Genomic DNA, 20343 nt, shown 5'->3' with positions numbered 1-20343 from the left:
TCACCTTCTATTCCATCTGGGTCACTTCCAACGTGATAGTATTAGTATCAATTTCTCCTTCTGGTAAACAAAATTTGCTTCCCTCCTCTCCTCTTCTTCTCTTCCCCACTCTCACCTCTTCTCAACTACCTATCACTTCTCCTAGGTCTCCTCCTCCTTCCCTTTCAACTATGGTCCACTCTCCTCTCCTATCAGAGTCCTTCCTCCCAAGTCCTTCCTACCCACCTGGCATCACCCATCACCTCTTGCTAACATCTTTCCTCTCCCTCACCTATTTATCCTGGTGTCTTTCTCCTTCCTTTCCAGTTCTGAAGAAGGGTCTCGGCCTGACACATCGACTGTTTATTCATTTCCATAGATGCTGCTTGATTGCCGAGTTCCTCCAGCATTTGTGAGTGTTGCTTTGAACCTGGAAGTGGATGGCCTACAGCAGCAGCATATCACACCAGGTTCCACTCCTGTACCTAACGAAGCAGCCAGTGAGTGTATTGCTACCGTTGATATATGACATTAAACTCAATTTTGTCTTCTGTTTTCCGCTAATTAGAGAAAGTTTTCTATGTCTTATTCCTGCAGCAGATACAAAATAGTTGCTTAATTTATCTCCCACTTTGTGAACGGCTGACTACAATATTCACAATACATGGCAAATCAGGCGCCATAACTTCATCCTGTCTGTGTTGGCACCTATTAATCATTTGCAAACAGCCGGTTTCTTTGACATAGAGTTGATAAGCTAATCTATTGTATTTACCAGGAAACACTTGCCTGTGCTTCATTAGTGGGAACACAGTTGAAGAGTGGTCATGATGACATGGGCAGGGTGCCACCTCACTAATCATTTGCCAGTGCTCCTTGACTCAGGCAAAGGAACAGACCAATTAGCGGGAAGAATAAAGGATAAAAGGTACCGCAATCACTCGGCTAGGCTGTTTTGACAACACCTCCTATACCCACAGCTCTGCTGCCAAGGCAGCTGATTCAGCTCCACAGACGAAAAACTGTTCTCACCATCTTGAACTACATACCTATGTCCCTCAAAATTCTGCAAACCTCAGTCAGTCTCCTCCCCTCCCCTCCTCTACAAGGAAGACAATCCCAGCCTCTCCTGCTGGGTGAAATGCTTCATCCCAGATAACATCCTAGTACCTTTATCAAGACCATCACATCCTTCCTAAAGTGTAGTGACCAGAGATGCATTCTAACTGTGGCCTAATATTAGACCTTAAGACAAAGGAGCAGAAGTCGGCCATACAGCCCATCGTCTGCTCCGCCATTTTATCATGAGCTGATCCATTCTCCCATTTAGTCCCACTCCCCCACCTTCTCACCATAACCTTTGATGCCCTGGCTATTCAGATACCTATCAATCTCTGCCTTAAATACACCCAATGACTTGGACTCCACTGCCGCCCGTGGCAACAAATTCCACAGATTCACCACCCTCTGGCTAAAAAAATTTCTTTGCATATCTGTTCTGAATGGGCAACCTCCAATCCTTAAGTCATGCCTTCTCGTACTAGACTCCCCCACCATGGGAAACAATCCACATCCACATCCACATCCACATCCACTCTGTCCATGCCTTTCAACATTCGAAATGTTTCTATGAGGTCCCCCCTCATTCTTCTAAACTCCAAGGAGTACAGTCCAAGAGCAGTCAAATGTTCTTCATATGTTAACCCTCTCATTCCCAGAATCATTCTAGTGAATCTTCTCTGAACCCTCTCCAACGTCAGCACATCCTTTCTTAAATAAGGAGCCCAAAACTGCACACAGTACTCCAAGTGAGGTCTTACCAGTGCCTTATTGAGCCTCAACATCACATCCCTGCTCCTATGCTCTATTCGTCTAGAAATGAATGCCAACATTGCATTCGCCTTCTTCACCACCGACTCAGCCTGGAGGTTAACCTTAAGGGTATCCTGCACGAGGACTCCCAAGTCCCGTTGCATCTCAGAACTTTGAATTCTCTCCCCATTTAAATAATAGTCTGCCGGTTTATTTCTTCTACCAAAGTGCATGACCGTACACTTTCCAACGCTGTATTTCATTTGCCACTTCTTTGCCCATTCTCCCAATCTATCCAAGTCTCTCTGCAGACTCTGTGTTTCCTCAGCACTACCGGCCCCTCCACCTATCTTTGTATCATCGGCAAATTTAGCCACAAAGCCATGTATTCCATAATCCAAATCGTTGATATACAACGTAAAAAGAAGCGGCCCCAACACAGACCCCTGTATTCACTGAAGTTCTACCACTGCCTCGTCTTTATATCTTATGCCCTTGAATGCCTGCCAGAAAAATAATCTCAGGGTAGTATTTGGTGACATATCATCATCATCATGTGCCGTTTCATACTGACGTGGGCAACTGTGGTCTCCATGACCATGATTGTTCTTGGCAATTTTTTCTACAGCAGTGGTTTGCCATCGTCTTCTGGACAGTATCTTTGCAACACAGCCATTATTAACACTCTTCAGAGAGTGTCTGCCTGTCGTCAGTAGTCACATAAGCAGGACGTGATAAGCACCAGCTGCTCCATGACTTGACATGACCCTGATCGGGGTGGGGGAGCTACATAAGGTGCTATACCTTGCCCAAGGGTGACCTGTAGGCTAGTGGAGGGAAGGAGCACCTTACACACCTTTGGTAGAGTCATATCTCCACCCAGTGACATACTGTGTATGTATTTTGATAATAATTTTACTTTGTACCTTGCTACAAGTGGCAAGTATCCCAAATGCCTTAATTACTTTGTTATCTAAAAGTGCTGCTGTCTTCAGGAACTCTGTTTTTCCTGAATTATGGTCATTCACTGTGTATGTTTTAGCCTTCTTGGTTCTCCCAAAAATGCCTCACCATCTGCCACTGCTCTGCCCATCGTACCAACTCATAAATTTAACTCTGTAGCTGAAGACTACCTTCCTCTTCAATGACACTACCACCAGTTCTGTCATCTACAAACTTCCGAACAGCATTTCCAACATCCACATTACCCCCATTAATCTTTACAATACCCTGGCTTAGAGAATTCCTTAGATTCACCAAGAAGAAATTCCCCATACACTTCAATTACTTCTCTTTAAAGATAAAACAAGATCTCCCTGTGGCCACCTATTTTATTTCCACTTCCCATTCCCATTCCAATATGTCAGTCCATGGTCTCCTCTACTGCCAAAATGAGGCCACACTCAAATTGGAGGAGCAATACCTTATATTCTGTCCAGGTAGCCTTCAACCTGATGGCATGAACATCGATTTCTTGAACTTCCGGTAATGACATCCCCCTTCTCTACTCCCCATCCTCTTTTAACTCTCTCACCTTATCACCTTGCCTGCCCATCACCACCCTCTGGTTTTCCTTCCCCTTCTTCTTTCTTCCATGGCCTTCCATCCTCTACTATTAGATTCCCCCTTCTCCAGCCCTGTATCTCTTTCACCATTAGCCCAGCTTTTTACTTCCCCCCCTCCCAGATTCACCTCTCACCTTGTGCTTCTTCCTCCCTTCCCCCACCTTCTTACTCTGATTCCTCACCTTTTTTCACCAGCCCAAAACGTCGACTGTACTCTTTTCCATAGATGTTGCCTAGCCTGCTGAGTTCCTCCAGCATTTTGTGTGTGTTGCTTGTAAAGACTTGCTACATATATTGAAGCAAATGATGAAATGCATCGTTTTGCATCAACGACCAACACAGTCCAAGGACTGGACAGCCAACATAACACGCCCAGAACTCACTGTGCCTAACCATAGGTCCTTGGAATGCAGGACGAAACCAGAGTGCCCAGAGGAAACCCACAAGGTCATGGGGAGAACGTACAAACTCCTTACAGACAGTGGTGGAATCGAAACCCGAGCGGTGATTGTGCTAACCATAACATGCTGCTCTGGTAATCATGTCTCCTCATTCAAGACATCTCAACATCCACCTTGTTAAACCCTTAGGGTCTCTTCAGGTCATCCTTCATTCTTTCAAACTCCAAAGAACACAGGTTTACATTTCTTTTTAAATCATGACAGGACATTTCAATCTCAGGGTTTAGCAAAGTGAATCTGTAAGTGTATCAGATTAATTGCGAGAATATGGTAAGTGCACGTGCAGCCAATTGATCGCGTAGTGAAGCAATTGGGCCTCCCTTGCACTGATGGCTCTCTCGTTCCACTTGGGATTTCGAGTGCACATCTTCTTGTCTCGGTGGGCCTGGTTCATAGCTCCCACAGTGCTAAATTGCCCAGCCTGTACAGAGGCTAGCAGAACTCGGTAAAAATGTTTAATCCTACTGCTCCATTATCTTGCTCTGTGCGTATGTAACAAACCTCTTCTAGACTACCTCTTGTGCTGGTACATCGTTTCTTAAAAAAGGGAATTAGTTTACAAACTAGAACTAAAACTCTGCACTGTACCCCAAGAAGAGCCTCAACAAACATCCTGTACAATTCCAAGCAACACACCCAAAATGCTGGAGGAACTCAGCAGGACAGATAGCATCTGTGGAAAAAATGTACCGTCGACGTTTCAGGCCGAGACCCTTCAGCAGGACTGGAGGAAAAGAAAGATGAGGAGTAGAGTTAAAATATGGGCGTTGGGGGAAGAGAGAAACACAAGGCGATAGGAGAAACCTGGGGGGTGGGGGGAGGAATCAGTGTAAACAGTTGGGAAGTTGATTGGTGAAACAGATACAGGGCTGGAGAAGGGGGACTCTGATAGCTGGGGATAGAAGGCCATGGAAGAAAGAAAAAGGGGGCAGGAGCACCAGAGGGAAGCAATGGGCAGGCAAGGAGATCAGGTGAGAGAAGAAAATGGGGAAGCAGACTGGTTAAGGAGGGGATGGTGGGGGACATTACCAGGTCTGAGAAATCAATGTTCATGTCATGACGTTGGAGGCTACCCAGATGGAATACAAGGTGTCGTTCCTCCAACCTAAGTGTGGCCTCATCACGACAGTAGACGAGGCCATGGATTGACATATTGCATATATGTCAAACTCAAGGCCCGCGGGCCAAATCCGGCCCGCGGTGGAATTATCTTTGGCCCACGAGATAATATCTAATTACTATTAAAGCTGGCCCCAGTAATCGAAGCGCCTATGGCGTAGGACGGGGGTCGGCAACCTGCGGCTCCCGAGCCATTTGTGGCTCTTTCACCTCTGTGCTGCGGCTCCCTGTGGCTTTGGGAAATAATTGGTCAGTATTTAATTAAAATGTATTTTATGTTAGTTTGTTAGCTTTTGAAATGTAATTATGGTGATCTTGTACAACCTAAGTGTAGCGACACATTTCCTGCCACATCCGAAACGGCTCACAATTAGCCAGCATTCCGGCTAAGGGAGATAGCCTACGGGGGTTTGTGAGTACGCGTCTTTTGCAGCATCTGCGTCCATGGGGGCTGGGTTGAGGGAGGCTTAAAAGCAAGGCTGTTTAGTTCGAATAAAGCTATCTTTGACTGCAGTTTACTGACACCGCTACAACGTGTTTTTATCGCTGGCTGTCCAGACGGAAGGTGCTGAAACGCTTTGTCGCGTGTCTGGAAGAAGTGAAAACTTTCCTGGGCAGCAAAGGGCTCACCTTTCCTGAGCTGGAACAGCCAGAGTGGCTGGAAAAGCTACACTTCATGGTAGACATGACAGCGCACCTGAACACGCTGAACACAGCTCTTCAGGGGAAAGGACGTACAGCCCTGCACATGTTGGAGGATGTTTTGGCATTCGAGCGCAAGTTGACAGTGCTTGCCAGAGATTTACAGAAAGGCACTTTGTCTCACTTCCCCAATTTGAGAGTTCAAACAAGGTCACGACATGATAATTTCGGAGTATTTACATTCTGCAATCATCGCAATGCAAACATCGTTTGGGAAACGCTTCTGTGAGTTCAGAGAGGAAAAAAACACATTATCCTTCCCGGTCACTCCCTTAAGCATCGATCCTTCCCTACTGAATACGACTGCATTGGCAGGTGTGAGTCAACCTGATCTTGAGATGGAACTGGCCGACATAGCCGACAAAGACATATGGGTGTCCAAGTTTAGACGCTTGACAGCAGACCTTGAAGATGTTGCCCGTCAGAAGGCCGTTCTTGCTCAGAAACACAAATGGAGTGATATTGAAAACCTCACAGATGACAGCTTGCGATCCTGTGTAAAGATGAAGGTGACATCATACAGCCCTGATGTGCAGACGCTGTGCGCTGAGGTCCAGGAGCAGAAATCCCATTAACCAAGTATGATAAATATTTTAATTGCCTATTATTTTACTTATATTCATATTTTTTCATTGTTCAGTGAAATAGTCCTTTCATTTTTCAGGATGACAGCTGGCTGACGTTATTTTTGGTTTGCTGCTGGCGGAAAATTTAAGTTCGGCGTTTTTCATAAATACAAGAAGGACTCAAATAGACATTGAGTATTTTACTTAAAAGTAACTTTCAACCCAACATCTTTTTTTCGGAGTTCAAAATGTTTTTGTTGCATGCAGAAATGTAATTTCGTTTTCTCTGCAGGAGTTCATCAATTTCATAAATGCAACACATTATAGTTTGTTTATACATAGCATAAAGGCAAAAAAAACGTTGTATGCAGTGTTATTTCATTTTAAATGTCAAACGGGTTTTGCGGCTCCCAGTGTTTTCTTTTCTGTGGGAAACGGGTCCAAGTGGCTCTTTCAGTGGTAAAGGTTGCTGACCCCTGGCGTAGGATATGGCTAATGCTGAGTTTATTCAGGTACCAGGTTTTCAGGGTTTTTAGTGTTTATTCGGTTTCCCTGGTTTATTTCCTGAATATCATTAATGAATATTTTTTTTCTATTAGAGCTGGCCCGCCGGTATATTGCATGCACCACTAATACTACAAATCCCACAATGCACTGCCAGTGCATTGCTCCCGCTTGCCTTACGTCTACATTTGTGTTTGCTAATGCTTGATTTCAAACGGTTTATTAATGGAAAAGGTATGGCTCCTAAAGCAATCTTAGCCGAAATAGCATGTCGTTGCCTACTTTCTTGTAATCTACGTCCGTAAGTTAATACCAATCATAAAAAGAATGCTTCATAAAAAACGAAATTCGTAAAGTGAAACAATTTTAGATATAGCAGAGACTGAGACACATGAGAGCAGGTTGAAAAAATGAAGGCAATGATAGCTGTGGGAGCACGTGCGTGTGCACAACTGATCCGGCCTGCATGAAGTCGCATTTTTCTCAATCCGGCCCGTGACCTAAAATGAGTTTGACACCCCTGACATATTGCAATGCCCTATGTTGCTCAGTGTGAGCAGTCAGCAAGACAGTTTTTTACTCTTATCTGGGTGCACTTTACAACAATAAATCAATACCATGACTAACTTTCACCCACTCATTTAAGCTATCTATGAGCCCACGTGGCCTCATCACTGCTCCACTTTTCACCGATCATCAGCAAACTTGGATAATTTATCCTCTGCCTCTTCCTCCGGCTATTAATATACAGTGTAAATGACTGAAAGCCAAGAAACAGTTTTTGAGACACTTCTCAAAGTGTCATCTTGGTTACATCTTCTCATTCTGGAAAAATAAAATTTAAAACAAAATCATGGAACAAGTGTATCAGGAGCGGCACAGGAGAGTAGCAGTTAGCCCATTTGCTAACAATCACCATGTGTGGGGTTCAATTCTACCACTGTCTGTAAGGTTTGTACATTCTCCCCTTGACCACATGGGTTTCTTCTGTGTGTTCCTGTTTTCTCCCACAATCCAAAGATGCATGGGTTAAGGTCAGCAAGTTGTCAGCATGTTATATTGGTGCCGGAAGTGTGGTGACATTTGTGGACAGTCCGGAGCACCATCCTGACCGATTTTAATTGACATAAATGCGCATTTCACTACTTGTTTCGATTTTTCCATGTAAATATGACTAATAAAGGTCATCTCTAGTCTCTCTTTATAAGTCACCAGGAAGGGAGTGCAGCATGATGCCCTGTCGCAATCCAGATTAAGTTAACACAAAGGAGCAGATGGTAAGCGGGCTTTTAGAAACACTAGCAGATTTTAAAAGGGGAACGCCATAAACAAGCACATCACTACAAAACTTTAAAAATCTAGTTTCAATTTTTCAATGATTTCTTCAAAAGCCTGAAAGCACAAAGACAGCTTCTATCCTGCTGTTATAAGACTACTAAATAGTTCCCAAATATGAGAAGCTGGACTCTTGCCCTCACAATCTATCTCCTGATGATCTTTTACCTTATTGCTTACTTACACTGCACTTTCGCAGTTAACTTTACACTTTAGTCTGCATTCTGTTATTGTTTTACTTTGTTCTGCTTCAATGCACTGTACAATGATCTGATCTGTATGAACAGTATGCAAAACAAGCTTTTCACTGTATCCTGGTACACGTAACAATAGTAAACCAGTACCAATCCTTGTGTCTCCATTTGTCCCTGACTTGCTTCCTATGCATCAGCATCTGAGAAGGTACTACTGGAAGGCTGACGTCAGGTTATGAAATAAAACAAAACTTTTATAACAATAGATGATGAAAAAGTCATTCACAGATATTATAAGAATTAAATAAAAACACAAAATGCTGGCAGAACTCAGCAGGCCAGACAGCCTCTATGAGAGGAGGTAGTGACGACGTTTCGGGCCGAAACCCTTCATCTGGAGTGAAGTAACATGGGATGGTCAAGGGGGGGATAAGAAGTGGGGGGAGGGATAAAGTAGAGAGCTGGGAAGTGATAGGCTGGAGGGAAATGGGCTAGGGGAAGGTGGAGAATTATGGGAAATAAAAGAGAAAGAAAGGTAGGGCTGAGGGGGAGATTGTAGTGAGGGGGGAAAGAGAGAAAGAGAACCAGACTAAAATTATAGATAGGAATGGGGTAAGGGGGGGCAGGGGTATCAACAGAGGTCTGTGAGTTGGATGTTCATGACGGCAGGTAGGAGGCTACCTAGGCAGGAGATAAGGTATTGCTCCATCGACCTGCATGTGGCCTCATCTTGACGGTAGAGGAGGCCATGGACAGACATATCAGAGTGGGAGTGGTCTGTGGAATTGAAGTGGCTTTATGCTCCAACACTAAGTATTAATGGGGGACAACAAAATGGCAGACAAACTGAATAAGTATTTTGCATCAGTGGAAGACACAAGCAGTAGGGTGTAAGTTCCAGGTGTCGGAATGAAGTGTGCGAAGTTACCATAACTAGAGAGAAGGTTCTTGGGAACCTGAAAGGGCTGAAGGTGGATAAGTTACCCGGACCAGATGGGGTACATCCCAGAGTTCTGAAAGTGGTGGCCAAAGAGATCGCAGAGGCATTAGTTATGATCTTTCAAGAATTACAAGATTATGCAATGGTTCCAGAAGATTGGAAAATTGCTAATGTCACTCCACTCTTCAAGAAGGGAGAGAGGCAGAAGAAAATAAACTATAGGCCAGTTAGTCTGACCTCTGTGGTTGAGAAGATATTGAAGTTGATTATTAAGGATGAGGACTCAGAGTACTTGGAGGCACAGATAAAATAGGCCATAGACAGCATGGTTTCCTCAGGGGAAAAACTTGCCTGACAAATCAGTCGGAATTCTTTGAAGAAATGACAAGCAGGATATTCAAAGGAGAATCGGTTGATGTTGTCTACTTGGATTTTCAGAAAGCCTTTGACAAGGTGCCACACATGAGGCTGATTAACAAGCTGTGAGCCCGTGGTATTACAGGAAAGATTCTAGCGTGGATTAACCAGTGGCTGATTGGCGTGAAGGAAAGAGGAGGAACAAATGGAGCCTTTTCTGGCTGGCTGCCAGTGGCTAGTGGTGTTCCACAGGGGTCTCCGTTGGGACCGATTCTTTTTGACTTCTATATCAATGATTTAGACGACGGATTGATGGCTTTGTTGTAAAGTTTGCAGATGATATGAAAATAGATGGAGGGGCAACCAGCTTTGAGGAAGTAGAGAAGCTACAGAAGGACTTAGATTAGGAGAACAGGCAATGAAATAGCAGGTGGAATACAGTGTTGGGAAGTGTATGGTAATGCACATTGGTAGGAGAAATGAAAGGGTTAACTATTTTCAAAATGGAGAGAAAATACAACAAACTGAGGTGCAAAGGGATTTGGGAGTCCTTCTGCAGGATTCCATGAAGGTTAATTTGCAGGTTGAGTCTGTGGTGAGAAAGGCAAATGCAATGTTAGGATTCATTTCAAGAGGGCTAGAATATAAAAGCAAGGATGTAATGTTGAAACTTTATAAAAAACTGGTGAGGCCTCACTTGGAGTATTGTGAGCAGTTTTGGGCCCCTTATATTAGAAAGGATGTGCTGAAACTGGAGAGGTTTCAAGGGAGGTTCATAAAAATTATTCCAGGATTGAATGGTTTGTCATATGAAGAGTGTTTGATGGCTCTGGGCCTGTATTCACTAAAATTTCGAAGAATGAGGGGTGGTCTCATTGAAACATATTGAATAGTGAAAGGCCTTGATAGAGTGGTTGTGGAGAGGACATTTCCTATTGTAGAAGAGTCTAAGACCAAATGACACAGCTTCAGAATAGAGGGCTGTCCTTTTGGAACAGAGATGAGGAGGAATTTCTTTTGCCAAAGTGTAGTGAATCTGTGAAATTCTTTGGCACAGACAGCTGTGCAGGCCAAGTCTTTACGTATATTTAAGGCGGAGAATGATAGATTCATGAATGGTCAGAGCATGGAGGGATATGGGGAGATGGCAGGAAATTGGGGCTGCGAGGAAAATTGGATCAGCCTTGATGAAATGGCAGGGCAGACACAATGGGCCAAATGGCCCAAATCTGCTCCTATGTCTTATGGTCTTAAAACCTTCAATGCAGACCTGCAGAATAGTACTGCCTGTACATCTCTGGTAATTGTTTATACCCAGGACCTTTGTGCGCAGAACACACTAGATTTGCCAAACCAGGATAAGGCAGTGAACACGGTACACACTGAGGAGTGCGGCAGAACAAAGGGATCTGGGAATACAGATCAATAATCCCTTGGAAGTGGTGTCACAGGTAGATAGGCTCGTATAAGTGCCATTGGCACATCGGCCTTCATAAATCATTGTTAACTTAAAGTTGTAGAAGATATTGGTGAGGTCTAATTTGGAGTATTGTGTGCAGTTCTCGTCACCTAAATACAGGAAAGCCATAAATAAGATTGAAACAGCACAAGAGAAAACTTTCAAAGATGTTATCATGAGAACATGAATTATAGGGAAAAGTTGAGTATGCTATTGCCCGGAGCATAGGAGAATGAGAGGAGATTTGAAAGAGGTATGCAAAATTAGGAAGGGTATAGATATGGTAAATGTAAGTATGCCTTTTCTACTTTAGTTGGGTGAGACTAAAAGTAAAGGTCAAAGGTTAGGGTAAATGGTGAAATATTTAATGAGAACTTCTTCGCTCAGAGAGTAGTACAAGTGTGAAACGAGTTGCCAGCAGAAATAGTGGATGTGGATTTGATTGCAACATTTAAGGGAAGTTGGGATAAATACATGAATGGGAGGGGTTTGTAGGGTCATGGTCTAAATGCAAGTTGGTGGGACCAAGCAGAATGATAGTTTTTCAGAGTAGGTGGGCTGAAGAGCCTGTTTCTGTGCTGCTGTGCTCTACGACTATTGGACGCTATTTTTATTAGTATCATAACATTTAATACACACGTAGAATATTACACAGTATAAAGATAAATTTTCCAAGCGCCAAGCAACCGTCAAAGTCAAAGTAAATTTCTTCTCAAAGTATGCATGTCTTACCTTGAAATTCATTTCCTTGCAAACACTTACAGGTAAAAAATAAGAAACATAATTTACAAAAACTTTACATAAACTGTCAAAGACTGACAAAAAATGTTTAAAAGAAAGGAAACTGTGCAAATAATATAGTAATACTGAGAATATGGACAGTCCAAATCCTGACTGTGAAAGAAAGAGGGTTGGGCAGGAGGCTAGCAACCCCATCCCGTTACAAACCCAGAGCTATAGAAATACCAACAGCAGCTCTAAAATACTTCATTGCTGGGACAGGGAGGATCTCTGATGGGCTACACCTGGGATCAACTTGAAAGATTGGCCCAGGACAGAGGACTGACAAGTTGCTGTCAGAAGCCTATGCTGTAGTAGGGATGATGGGTTTAAGCTAAAACTGAGAACGCGAGTTGTAAATAGTCTTTGAAAGTGAGTCTGTAGGTCATAGAAGCAGGTCAGAGCAGTGGTGAATAAAGTTATCCCCATCATTTCAGGAGCCTAATGGTTGCAGGATGATAACTGTTCCTAAACCTGGTGATGTGGAACCCAAGGCTTCTATACCTGCTGCCCAATATAGTGGTCAGCAGAGGGCAAGGCCCAAATGGTGAGGGTCTTTGATGAAGGATGCTGCTTTCTTGCCACTGGGTTCCATGTAAATATATTCAATGGTGGGGTGAGCTTTACCTGTGATGGACTGGGCTGTATCCACCACATTTGGTAGAATTCTCTGTTTCTGGGCATTTGTGTTTCTGTACCAGGCGGTCACTCAACCACTTGGGATACTTTCTACTGTGCATCAATAGAAGTCTGTCTAAAGTTTTGTGACATGCCAAACCAATGCAAACTTCTAAGAAAGTAAACTGGGAGGGATCAGAGTCCCAGTGAGTGGAAAGGGAGGGCAACAATTATTACCAGTCAGTCCGATGCCAAACTATAGGATCTACATACAGTGCAAAAGCAGATTATCAGGAGATTGCTGCACTAGATAAAAACTATAGAATTGCTTTTTTTCTTAAAGGAAGATCTCAGTCCCAACTTCTAATTTGGTAAATGGGTAAATTGATTTCCAGAGAGATGGTGGTACACTCAGATGCAGGGACCTCTCTGGATCCAGCCAACGGTGTAATTGGTTATTCTTTGTCCACAATCACAAGACGCTGCTAGTTATCAATAACATCAAGTACTGCAAGTCTACCCCACTAGCAAGTAGCTTGATAGCTGTGGAAATGGACTTATTGCGATCTGTTTCATCCAAGGCAGAAGGCCTCAGAGGCAGTGCGCAGTCCAATGGACAGTGCAAGTGACTGACTTGGGCATTTTTGTTGTGACTGCAAGACCCTGTTGGACATCGGTAATGTAGAATACTGCAAGTCCGATTCACTGGTTCAATGACAAGACCGATGGCAAGGGAGCTGCGTGGCCTTGGTTGTGCCCTCATGCCTCAGCTGCCAAGCAAGTAGACACTGGAGCTGGCTGTGTGCTACTGGATTCCATGCCATGTTGGGTGATGCCCCCCCCCCATCCCCCCATCAGTGCTACCCTCCAGTGTTCACTCAGTGGAAGACAGGCTGGATTGTACTAGCCTGCAGCAGCACTGCGCACGATGAGGAACTGCTGCAGGCTTGTTCCTGCAGAATCATGGCTCCAGGACAATATCAATGCACCATCAATCAATCTACGGGCCAGGACGCTCTGAGCCTACATTTTTTGTAACTGTATATTTTTCTGCTATCATAATTATATATGCTGTGTGCAACTATTGATACTATGTTTTGCACCTTGGCCCCAGAGGATCTGTACTGTTGTGGGTGGCGTGTATAGGGGTGTACAGGGAGGGGTAACACCAATGGTGAAGGTGCTTGTCATGTCCATTCTGAGGCAGCTCATTCACCTTTGGTCCCCACTGGACACTCAGCTCTCACCTGTGGCTCCAAGCAGCTGTTTGCATCTGACAGCAACCACACCCTGGTACATAATTTCAACTTGCAGGCTAAATCTGGTGAGGATAGCTGGTGGCCTCAGGCCCCAGTGAGCTAGGGACACGCCTGTCCCAGCATGCAAAGTCAGCTACGGGGGACTGGACGGATGAGCTCTACAGAGAGATCCAACGGCCAGGAAGGCGGTACCGCAACACTCCGTGGAAAGCGAAGGGATTGACACAGCACAGAGGGCTTCATGGTCATCTACCGCAACCAAGGACGAGCCTAGTTTGTGATGCTTATTGGTACCACTGGACCCAAACCCCTGAGGTCAAGAGAGTGGAACTGCCCCAGTTCAACAGCTCTTCTACTTTCAAAACTCTCCTGCACAGGCTTCCTGTCATCAGTGGATACAATGGACACACCACCACTCCAAGTGATGGTTAAATGACAATTAACCTTGTTGTCACATATACCAGGTAGAGTGAAAACTTATCTTGACTGCCATCAAAACAGGAGTGTGTCCAGGTTGGAAAGGACAATAAGAAAATCAGAATCAGAATCAGACTTTAATCGCCAAGTACCTGTACACATACAAGGAATTTACTTCCGGCAGATGTTGTCTCTCTGCTCATAACAGATGATAAGTATAAATGAAAAATGCAGAATAAAGTGTTACAGTTCCAGATAAAGTTCACTTCCCAGAGTCAGGTGTGATTCCATAACACAGTAGACTGTGAGGTCAAGAGTACATCTTGTCAGATTAGGAAACAGTGCAACAGTCGTATAACAGTGCTCTCAAGTTTAACAGAAGTTGAGAGTTAATGTTCTCCTTCTTCTGCGACTTGTAGACGCTACAGGAAACCATTTCATTGACACAAATGTTCCAGTTGTCAAGTGACCTTTTAATTTGTCCCCTTTGATGCTGCGGGGCCGCCTTCGCGAGGGGGGGGGGCTTGTAGGTGTTCGGGCTGTCTTTCAGACAGACGACTTTGCAATTTACAACGAGGTCACCAAAAAAAAATGATTGGGGGGGGGGGGGGCGGGATGTGCCAACAAGCCGATGCAGCAAACAGAAGAGTCGAAACATGCTTTTGCAAACTGATATTTGCAATAACGCATAACCTACCACACAAAACGCGGGGACTGGGTTTTCAATACAAACACTCAGGGTTGAATATGCTCCGTTCAGAATGCAAATACTTAAAATTAAAGTGGATTCAAGTACATCTGTCGGGAAATTCCCCAGTGACTTTTAAATCTTTGCAAAGCCTCCTAAACATACTTCAGTATATTTCTGTGCAAAATTGAAGGTTTAAGATTTTAAATTAATTAGTTCTCGACGCGGAATGGAAGCTGCTGCGAATGTACCTTAACAAACAAAGAGACTTGATACTCCGATTCTTCTGAAGGGTTGCGGGGTAACCTGACCGCAGTGCCTTCCTGAAGATCCTGGCTTTCCTCTAGTGCGTCTACCGTTTGCTGGTTAATCTTTCCTTCTCCCAATGCTGGGCTGCGTTCCTTCTCTCCCCCGTTCCCCGCCATTCGCCCAAATCTGCACAGAGTACGAACCCCGGACCACAGCAGGGAAAGAGGGGCGACCCTTGCCGAAAGAGTGGCTTTACACCTACGCATGCGTCCCAAATCCTCTCCTGCGGCTTTAATACCTGGGAAGAAGGGGATTAAGGTAAGTAGCAAGAGAAGAATTATACAGTATATTTTAAAAAAATAGGCGTGCAAGGCTAAGCAGTGGGAATTAGAACACTAAGCTGTCAACATCGTGAACATTTAATTGGGCCCCCCAATCTGAGGTGATTCCCCACCAGATGCCTCACACACAAAATGCTGGAGGAATGTGGCCCGAAACGTCGACCTCTTCCCAGATGCTGCCTGCCCCGCTGAGTTCCTCCAGCACTTTGAGTGGCGTCCCGCATCGGCAGAATTTCTTGTGCCCCAGAAAATGCGATTGGGTTCCTAAAATCAACTATTTGGAAGGTGTGTTTGAGGGAAATAGTCAGCAGATCAGGCAGCATCTGGAAAGGGAGAAGGGGTATGTTCACCTACATCAGGAATGGCCGGTTCTGACCTAAGCAAGAAAGGTAGGTTATCTGAAATTGTTGAATTTGGGTTAGTGCACAGTGGACATCAACGTGCGGAGACAGAAAATGTTTCAGAGAGATAGGCTGGAAGCAGCTGCTCAGGGAAAAACCAAGACCTGATAAGCGGAAGGTGTTTAAAAGGGACCTCCAAGAGGACCACAACCTTATCATGGCTTGGAGGCTTGCTTACCTCAATGACCCAGAGAGCTATGCCGGCTGGAGTCAGGGTTTTATGCTTTGCCTCTTGGTAGGGTTCCTCATGCCGAACAGGTGACGAAGTGGTAGAGGCCAAACTAAGAGTGGTCCACTGGTCCTCCAAGTTTGGGAGGTTCAGCTCAGGGCTAACAACACTGACCGGTCAAACAAAACTGTTACGGAAATGGCAATGAAGAATCCTTCTGCATCTGTGTGTGACGGTATTCCTGAGTCTCCATCTGGGTCTTGCGGGACTGGCAGTAGTGAAAACCAAGAGGAAGTTACTGATATGATGGAGGAAACCCTGAACACCATCAGAGATGGAGGACCTTCATTGCAGCCCTGAAACACCAGTGGCATAATGGGCAAAAAAGGTTTAAAAGGGAGATGGATTAAGCTCAGGCTCAGTGAGAAGTTTGTGCGTGGGTGCGTGGAAGGGAAGAACGGGGGCTTGTTATGTTCTGTGTTGTTCGCCGACCATGTTATAAATACTTCATTGATACTGAATTGAGTGGCAACTCTTGCGGGCTATCCCCAGCACGTCCTTGAGTGTGTTGGAACTTAACCCAAACGGCACATTTCACTGTATGCTTTGATGTAAGTATGATAAATATTGGAATTTGGGGTAAAGCTGGTAAATTTAGGAAAACCTGGTTAAGTAAAGGTTTAATCGGGGAAAAGAAGGAAATATATAGTATTGAACGAGTCCCTTAAGGCTTGTTGGCATACCTGAGAATACTTGGGAATGAATGTAGAGTGGCGGGCCAGGAATTAACCTTTTATGTAAGAAGTTAGCTAAAGAAGGAAAAAGCCCCCTCAGGAGCTGGAAGGGTAACCTGCACATGGAGCAAGTGGATATGAATGAAATCCTCATTGAAAACCTCCAGCCTTAGGGTTGTGGCCAACCTCAAAATCAAGTATTATATGTCTTTGCACTGCACTGCAGTACTGAGCAAAGACATAAAATTGCTCTTAAGTTTAAAAAAAATAAAAAAGTGCATAAAAAAATAGCGAGGTAATGTTCGTGGGTTCATGGACCATTCAGAAATCAGGTAACAGAAAAGAAAAGGTAATCCTGAAATGTTGAGCATAGGTCTCTGGGCCACAAGTCCATCTACATCCTCCCTGATGGTAGTAATGTAGGGTCTGGATGGTGCAGATCCTTGGTGATGCTTACTATCTTCTAGAGGTGCTGTATCTTCAAGATGTCCTCAATAACAGGGAGCATTGTGGGAATGATAGAAATGGCTGAGTCCACAACCCCCTGCATCTTCTTGCATTCCTCTGCATTGGAGTTTCCATAACAGGCAGTGATGCAGCAGACAGAATGGTTTGCACTGTCCTTTGTGACCCTCCGTTGCAGGGAGAAGCAACCCTTCACTGTGGATCCATAGAAATTTGCAAGCCTTTGTTGTCATACTAAATCTCCTCAAAGTCTTAACGAAGTAAAACCACTGGTGTCCTTTCTTTGCCGTTGCCTCCTGAAACTTATGAGAGGCATAGATAGTCATCATATTTTTCCCAGGACATTGGAGTCAAAAAGCTTAGGTGAGAGGGGAAAACTTGAAGGCAATCTAAGGGCATTTTTTTTCCAATCAGAGGGTGACAAGTAGGTAGAGCAAACTACAAGAGAATGTGGTGAAGACAGATGCAATCACAAAAGATATTTTGACAGATAATTGTGTTTTTTTTTTAAAAAAAGCCTAGAGCCAGGGTTCCCAACCTGGGGCCCATGGACCCCTTGGTTAATGGTAAGGGTCTATGGCTTTAAAAAGTCTGGGAACCCCTGGCCTGTGGAATCCAGGCCTAACGGTGATAAATAGGATTAGCAGAGATGGGCATTTCAGTCAGCATGGACAAGGTGACTTGAAAAATGTACATTTAAACAATATTATATGTTTTATTCTTTATTTCTTTACTCCTTTTGTGTGGCTGACTAAAACTGAGCCACATGGAAGCTGTAACTGGGAAATATAAAAACCTTTATTCGCACAGCAAACTTCTGAGAAAGCGAGTTCAGGAGAATATCACTGTCCTGACATGATGTTTTGTCACGTCTTGATGACATGATGTCAAAAGGGGGCTTCTCTTCCTCCACCATCAGCCACATCTCTTCCATTTCATGCACATCGGCCTCACCCATTCTCCCGCCAGTACACCAAGGACTGGGTTTCTCTTGTCCTCACCTACATCCCCACTAGCATCCACATCCAGCACATAATTCTCCATAACTTCTACCATTTCCAACAGGATCCCACCCCCAAGCACATCTTTCCAACTTTTCGCTTTCCTCAGTGATTGCCCCCTACACGATTCCCTTGTTAACTTGTCCCTCCCCATTGATCTCTCCTGGTACTTATCCTTGCAGGTGGAACAAGTGCCACACCTACTCCTTCACCAGCTCCCTCACTACCATTCAGAGCCCCAAACAATCCTTCAGTGAGCCAGCGCTTCACCTATGACTTGGTTGGAGTCAACTACTGTATCCAGTGCTCCCAGTGTGGCCTCCTGTATTTTGGTGAGACCTGGCTTAGTTTGGGAGACCACTTCACTCCATCCACCATAAACAGCAGGATCTCCTCTTGGCCTCCCATTTCAATTCTACTTTCATTCACATTCTGACATGTCGGTCTATGTCTTCCTCTCTGCCAGGATGAGACCACACTCAAGTTGGAGGAGCAACACCTTATATTCTGTCTGGGTAGTCAGCCTCCAACCCGATGGTATGAACATCGATTTCTCTAACTTCCAGTAATCTCCCCCCCCACCACCCCACCCCACCCCACCTCCCACCATTCTCCATTTTCCTCCCTCGTCTCATCTTCTTACCAGCCTGTCAGCTCCATCTGGTGCTCCTATTGCTTCCCTTTCTTCCATGGTCTTCTATCCTCTCCCTATCAGATTCCCCCTTCTCCAGCCCCGTATCTCTTTAACCAATCGACTTCCCAGCACCCCTCCCCCTATCAGTTTCACGTATCACCTGCCACCTTGTACTTCTTCCATCCCTCCCCCACCTTCTTACTCTGACTTCTCGTCCTTTCCAGTCCCGATGAAGGGTCTCAGCCCGAAATATCTTTTCCACAGAATGCCTGACTTGCTGAGCTCCCCCAGCATTTTGTGTGTGTTTCTTTGGGTTTCCAGCGTCTGCAGATTTTCTCGTGTTTGTGATGTTTTGTAAATTTTACATTCAAAGTCAACAATAAGTGAAAATTGCAGTTTCATTCAGTATAATCACTTTCTTAATTTGAACTCTGAATATAGTCAGGTAACTTTACATATTTACAATGGTGGCACATCCCAACTAGCAAAATTTTTGAATATTCAGTAAGGTTGAGTGAGCTTCTCTTTGAAGCAAAGGAGGACGACAGGCAACTTGAAAGAGGTGTGTGAGATGATAAGAGGCATAGATGGCGTAGACAGCCAACAATTTTTTTCTCGGTGCAGTGATAAATAATTCCAGAAGACTTATTTTTCATGTGATTGAAGAAAAGTATAGGGAGTGATATCAGAGTTAGTTTTTTCACACAGAAGGTGGTAAGTGCATGGAATGTATTTTCATGAGTAGCAACAATACAGCAAAATGGGTTTTAAATCATTTAGCAAGTCAATGGTAAACTGATGGTATTAATTGTTGATGACAAAAGCCTGGGTGAATCCAAATGAAATGATGTCCCATTACTTTGATCTCAGTATCTGAAACTGATGTGCGGGCTGCCTTCAAGAAGGTGAATCCAAGGACAGGATGGGTACCTAGCTGTATACTAAAGACCTGTATTGACCAACTGGCTGGTGTGTTCACTGAGATCTTGAACCTCTCACTTTGGCAGTGTGTGGTATGCACCTGCTTCAAGCAGGCTTCAATCATGCCAGTGCCCAAGAGCATGGTGACCTGCCTGAATGACTGTTGCCCAGTTGCACGTACATCCACGGTGATAAGTGTTTTGAGAGGCTGGTGATAAAACATGTCAGCTCCTGCCTGAGAAGCAACTTAGATCTGCTCCAATTTGCCTACCAGAGCAACAGGTCCACAGCAGATGCCGTATTAGCTCTTCACACAACCCCAAAACATCTGGACAGCAAAGATGCATACATCAGGATGCTCTTTATTGACGACACCTCAGCATTCAATACTATCACCCCCTCAAAACTAATCAATAAGCTCCAAGACCTTGGTCTCAATGCCTCCTTGTGCAATTGCCTCTCCTGTCAAACCCAGTCAGTTCAGATTGGCAAAAATATCTCCTCCACAATCTTCATCAGCACAGGTGCACCACAGAGCTATGTGCTTAGACCCCTGCTTTACTCGCTTTACTCCTCTGACTGTGTAGCTAAGCACAGCTCCAGAACCATATTCAAGTTTGCTGATGATGCCACTGTAGTGGGCAATGTCAAAGGTGGTGATGAATCAGCATAC

The 20343-nt window shown here is 44.5% G+C and overlaps 1 protein-coding gene across 1 annotated transcript in view; it reads right to left on the bottom strand.

Moving 5' to 3' along the window:
* The window catches only part of LOC132393530 (chloride intracellular channel protein 4-like), a 100446-nt gene extending 85183 nt beyond the window's left edge, over positions 1-15263 (bottom strand). The window contains exon 1 of the mRNA XM_059968911.1: positions 15007-15263. Coding sequence (XP_059824894.1) covers positions 15007-15180 — 174 coding nt within the window. The 5' untranslated portion in view covers positions 15181-15263. The remainder of the gene's footprint in view (positions 1-15006) is intronic.
* Between the last annotated feature and the right edge of the window lie 5080 nt (positions 15264-20343).

Source organism: Hypanus sabinus, chromosome 4, assembly GCF_030144855.1.
Source record: "Hypanus sabinus isolate sHypSab1 chromosome 4, sHypSab1.hap1, whole genome shotgun sequence".
NCBI lineage: Eukaryota > Metazoa > Chordata > Chondrichthyes > Myliobatiformes > Dasyatidae > Hypanus > Hypanus sabinus.
The sequence above is the reverse complement of the archived record's forward strand: the minus strand, read 5'-3'. Positions and strand labels throughout refer to the sequence as shown.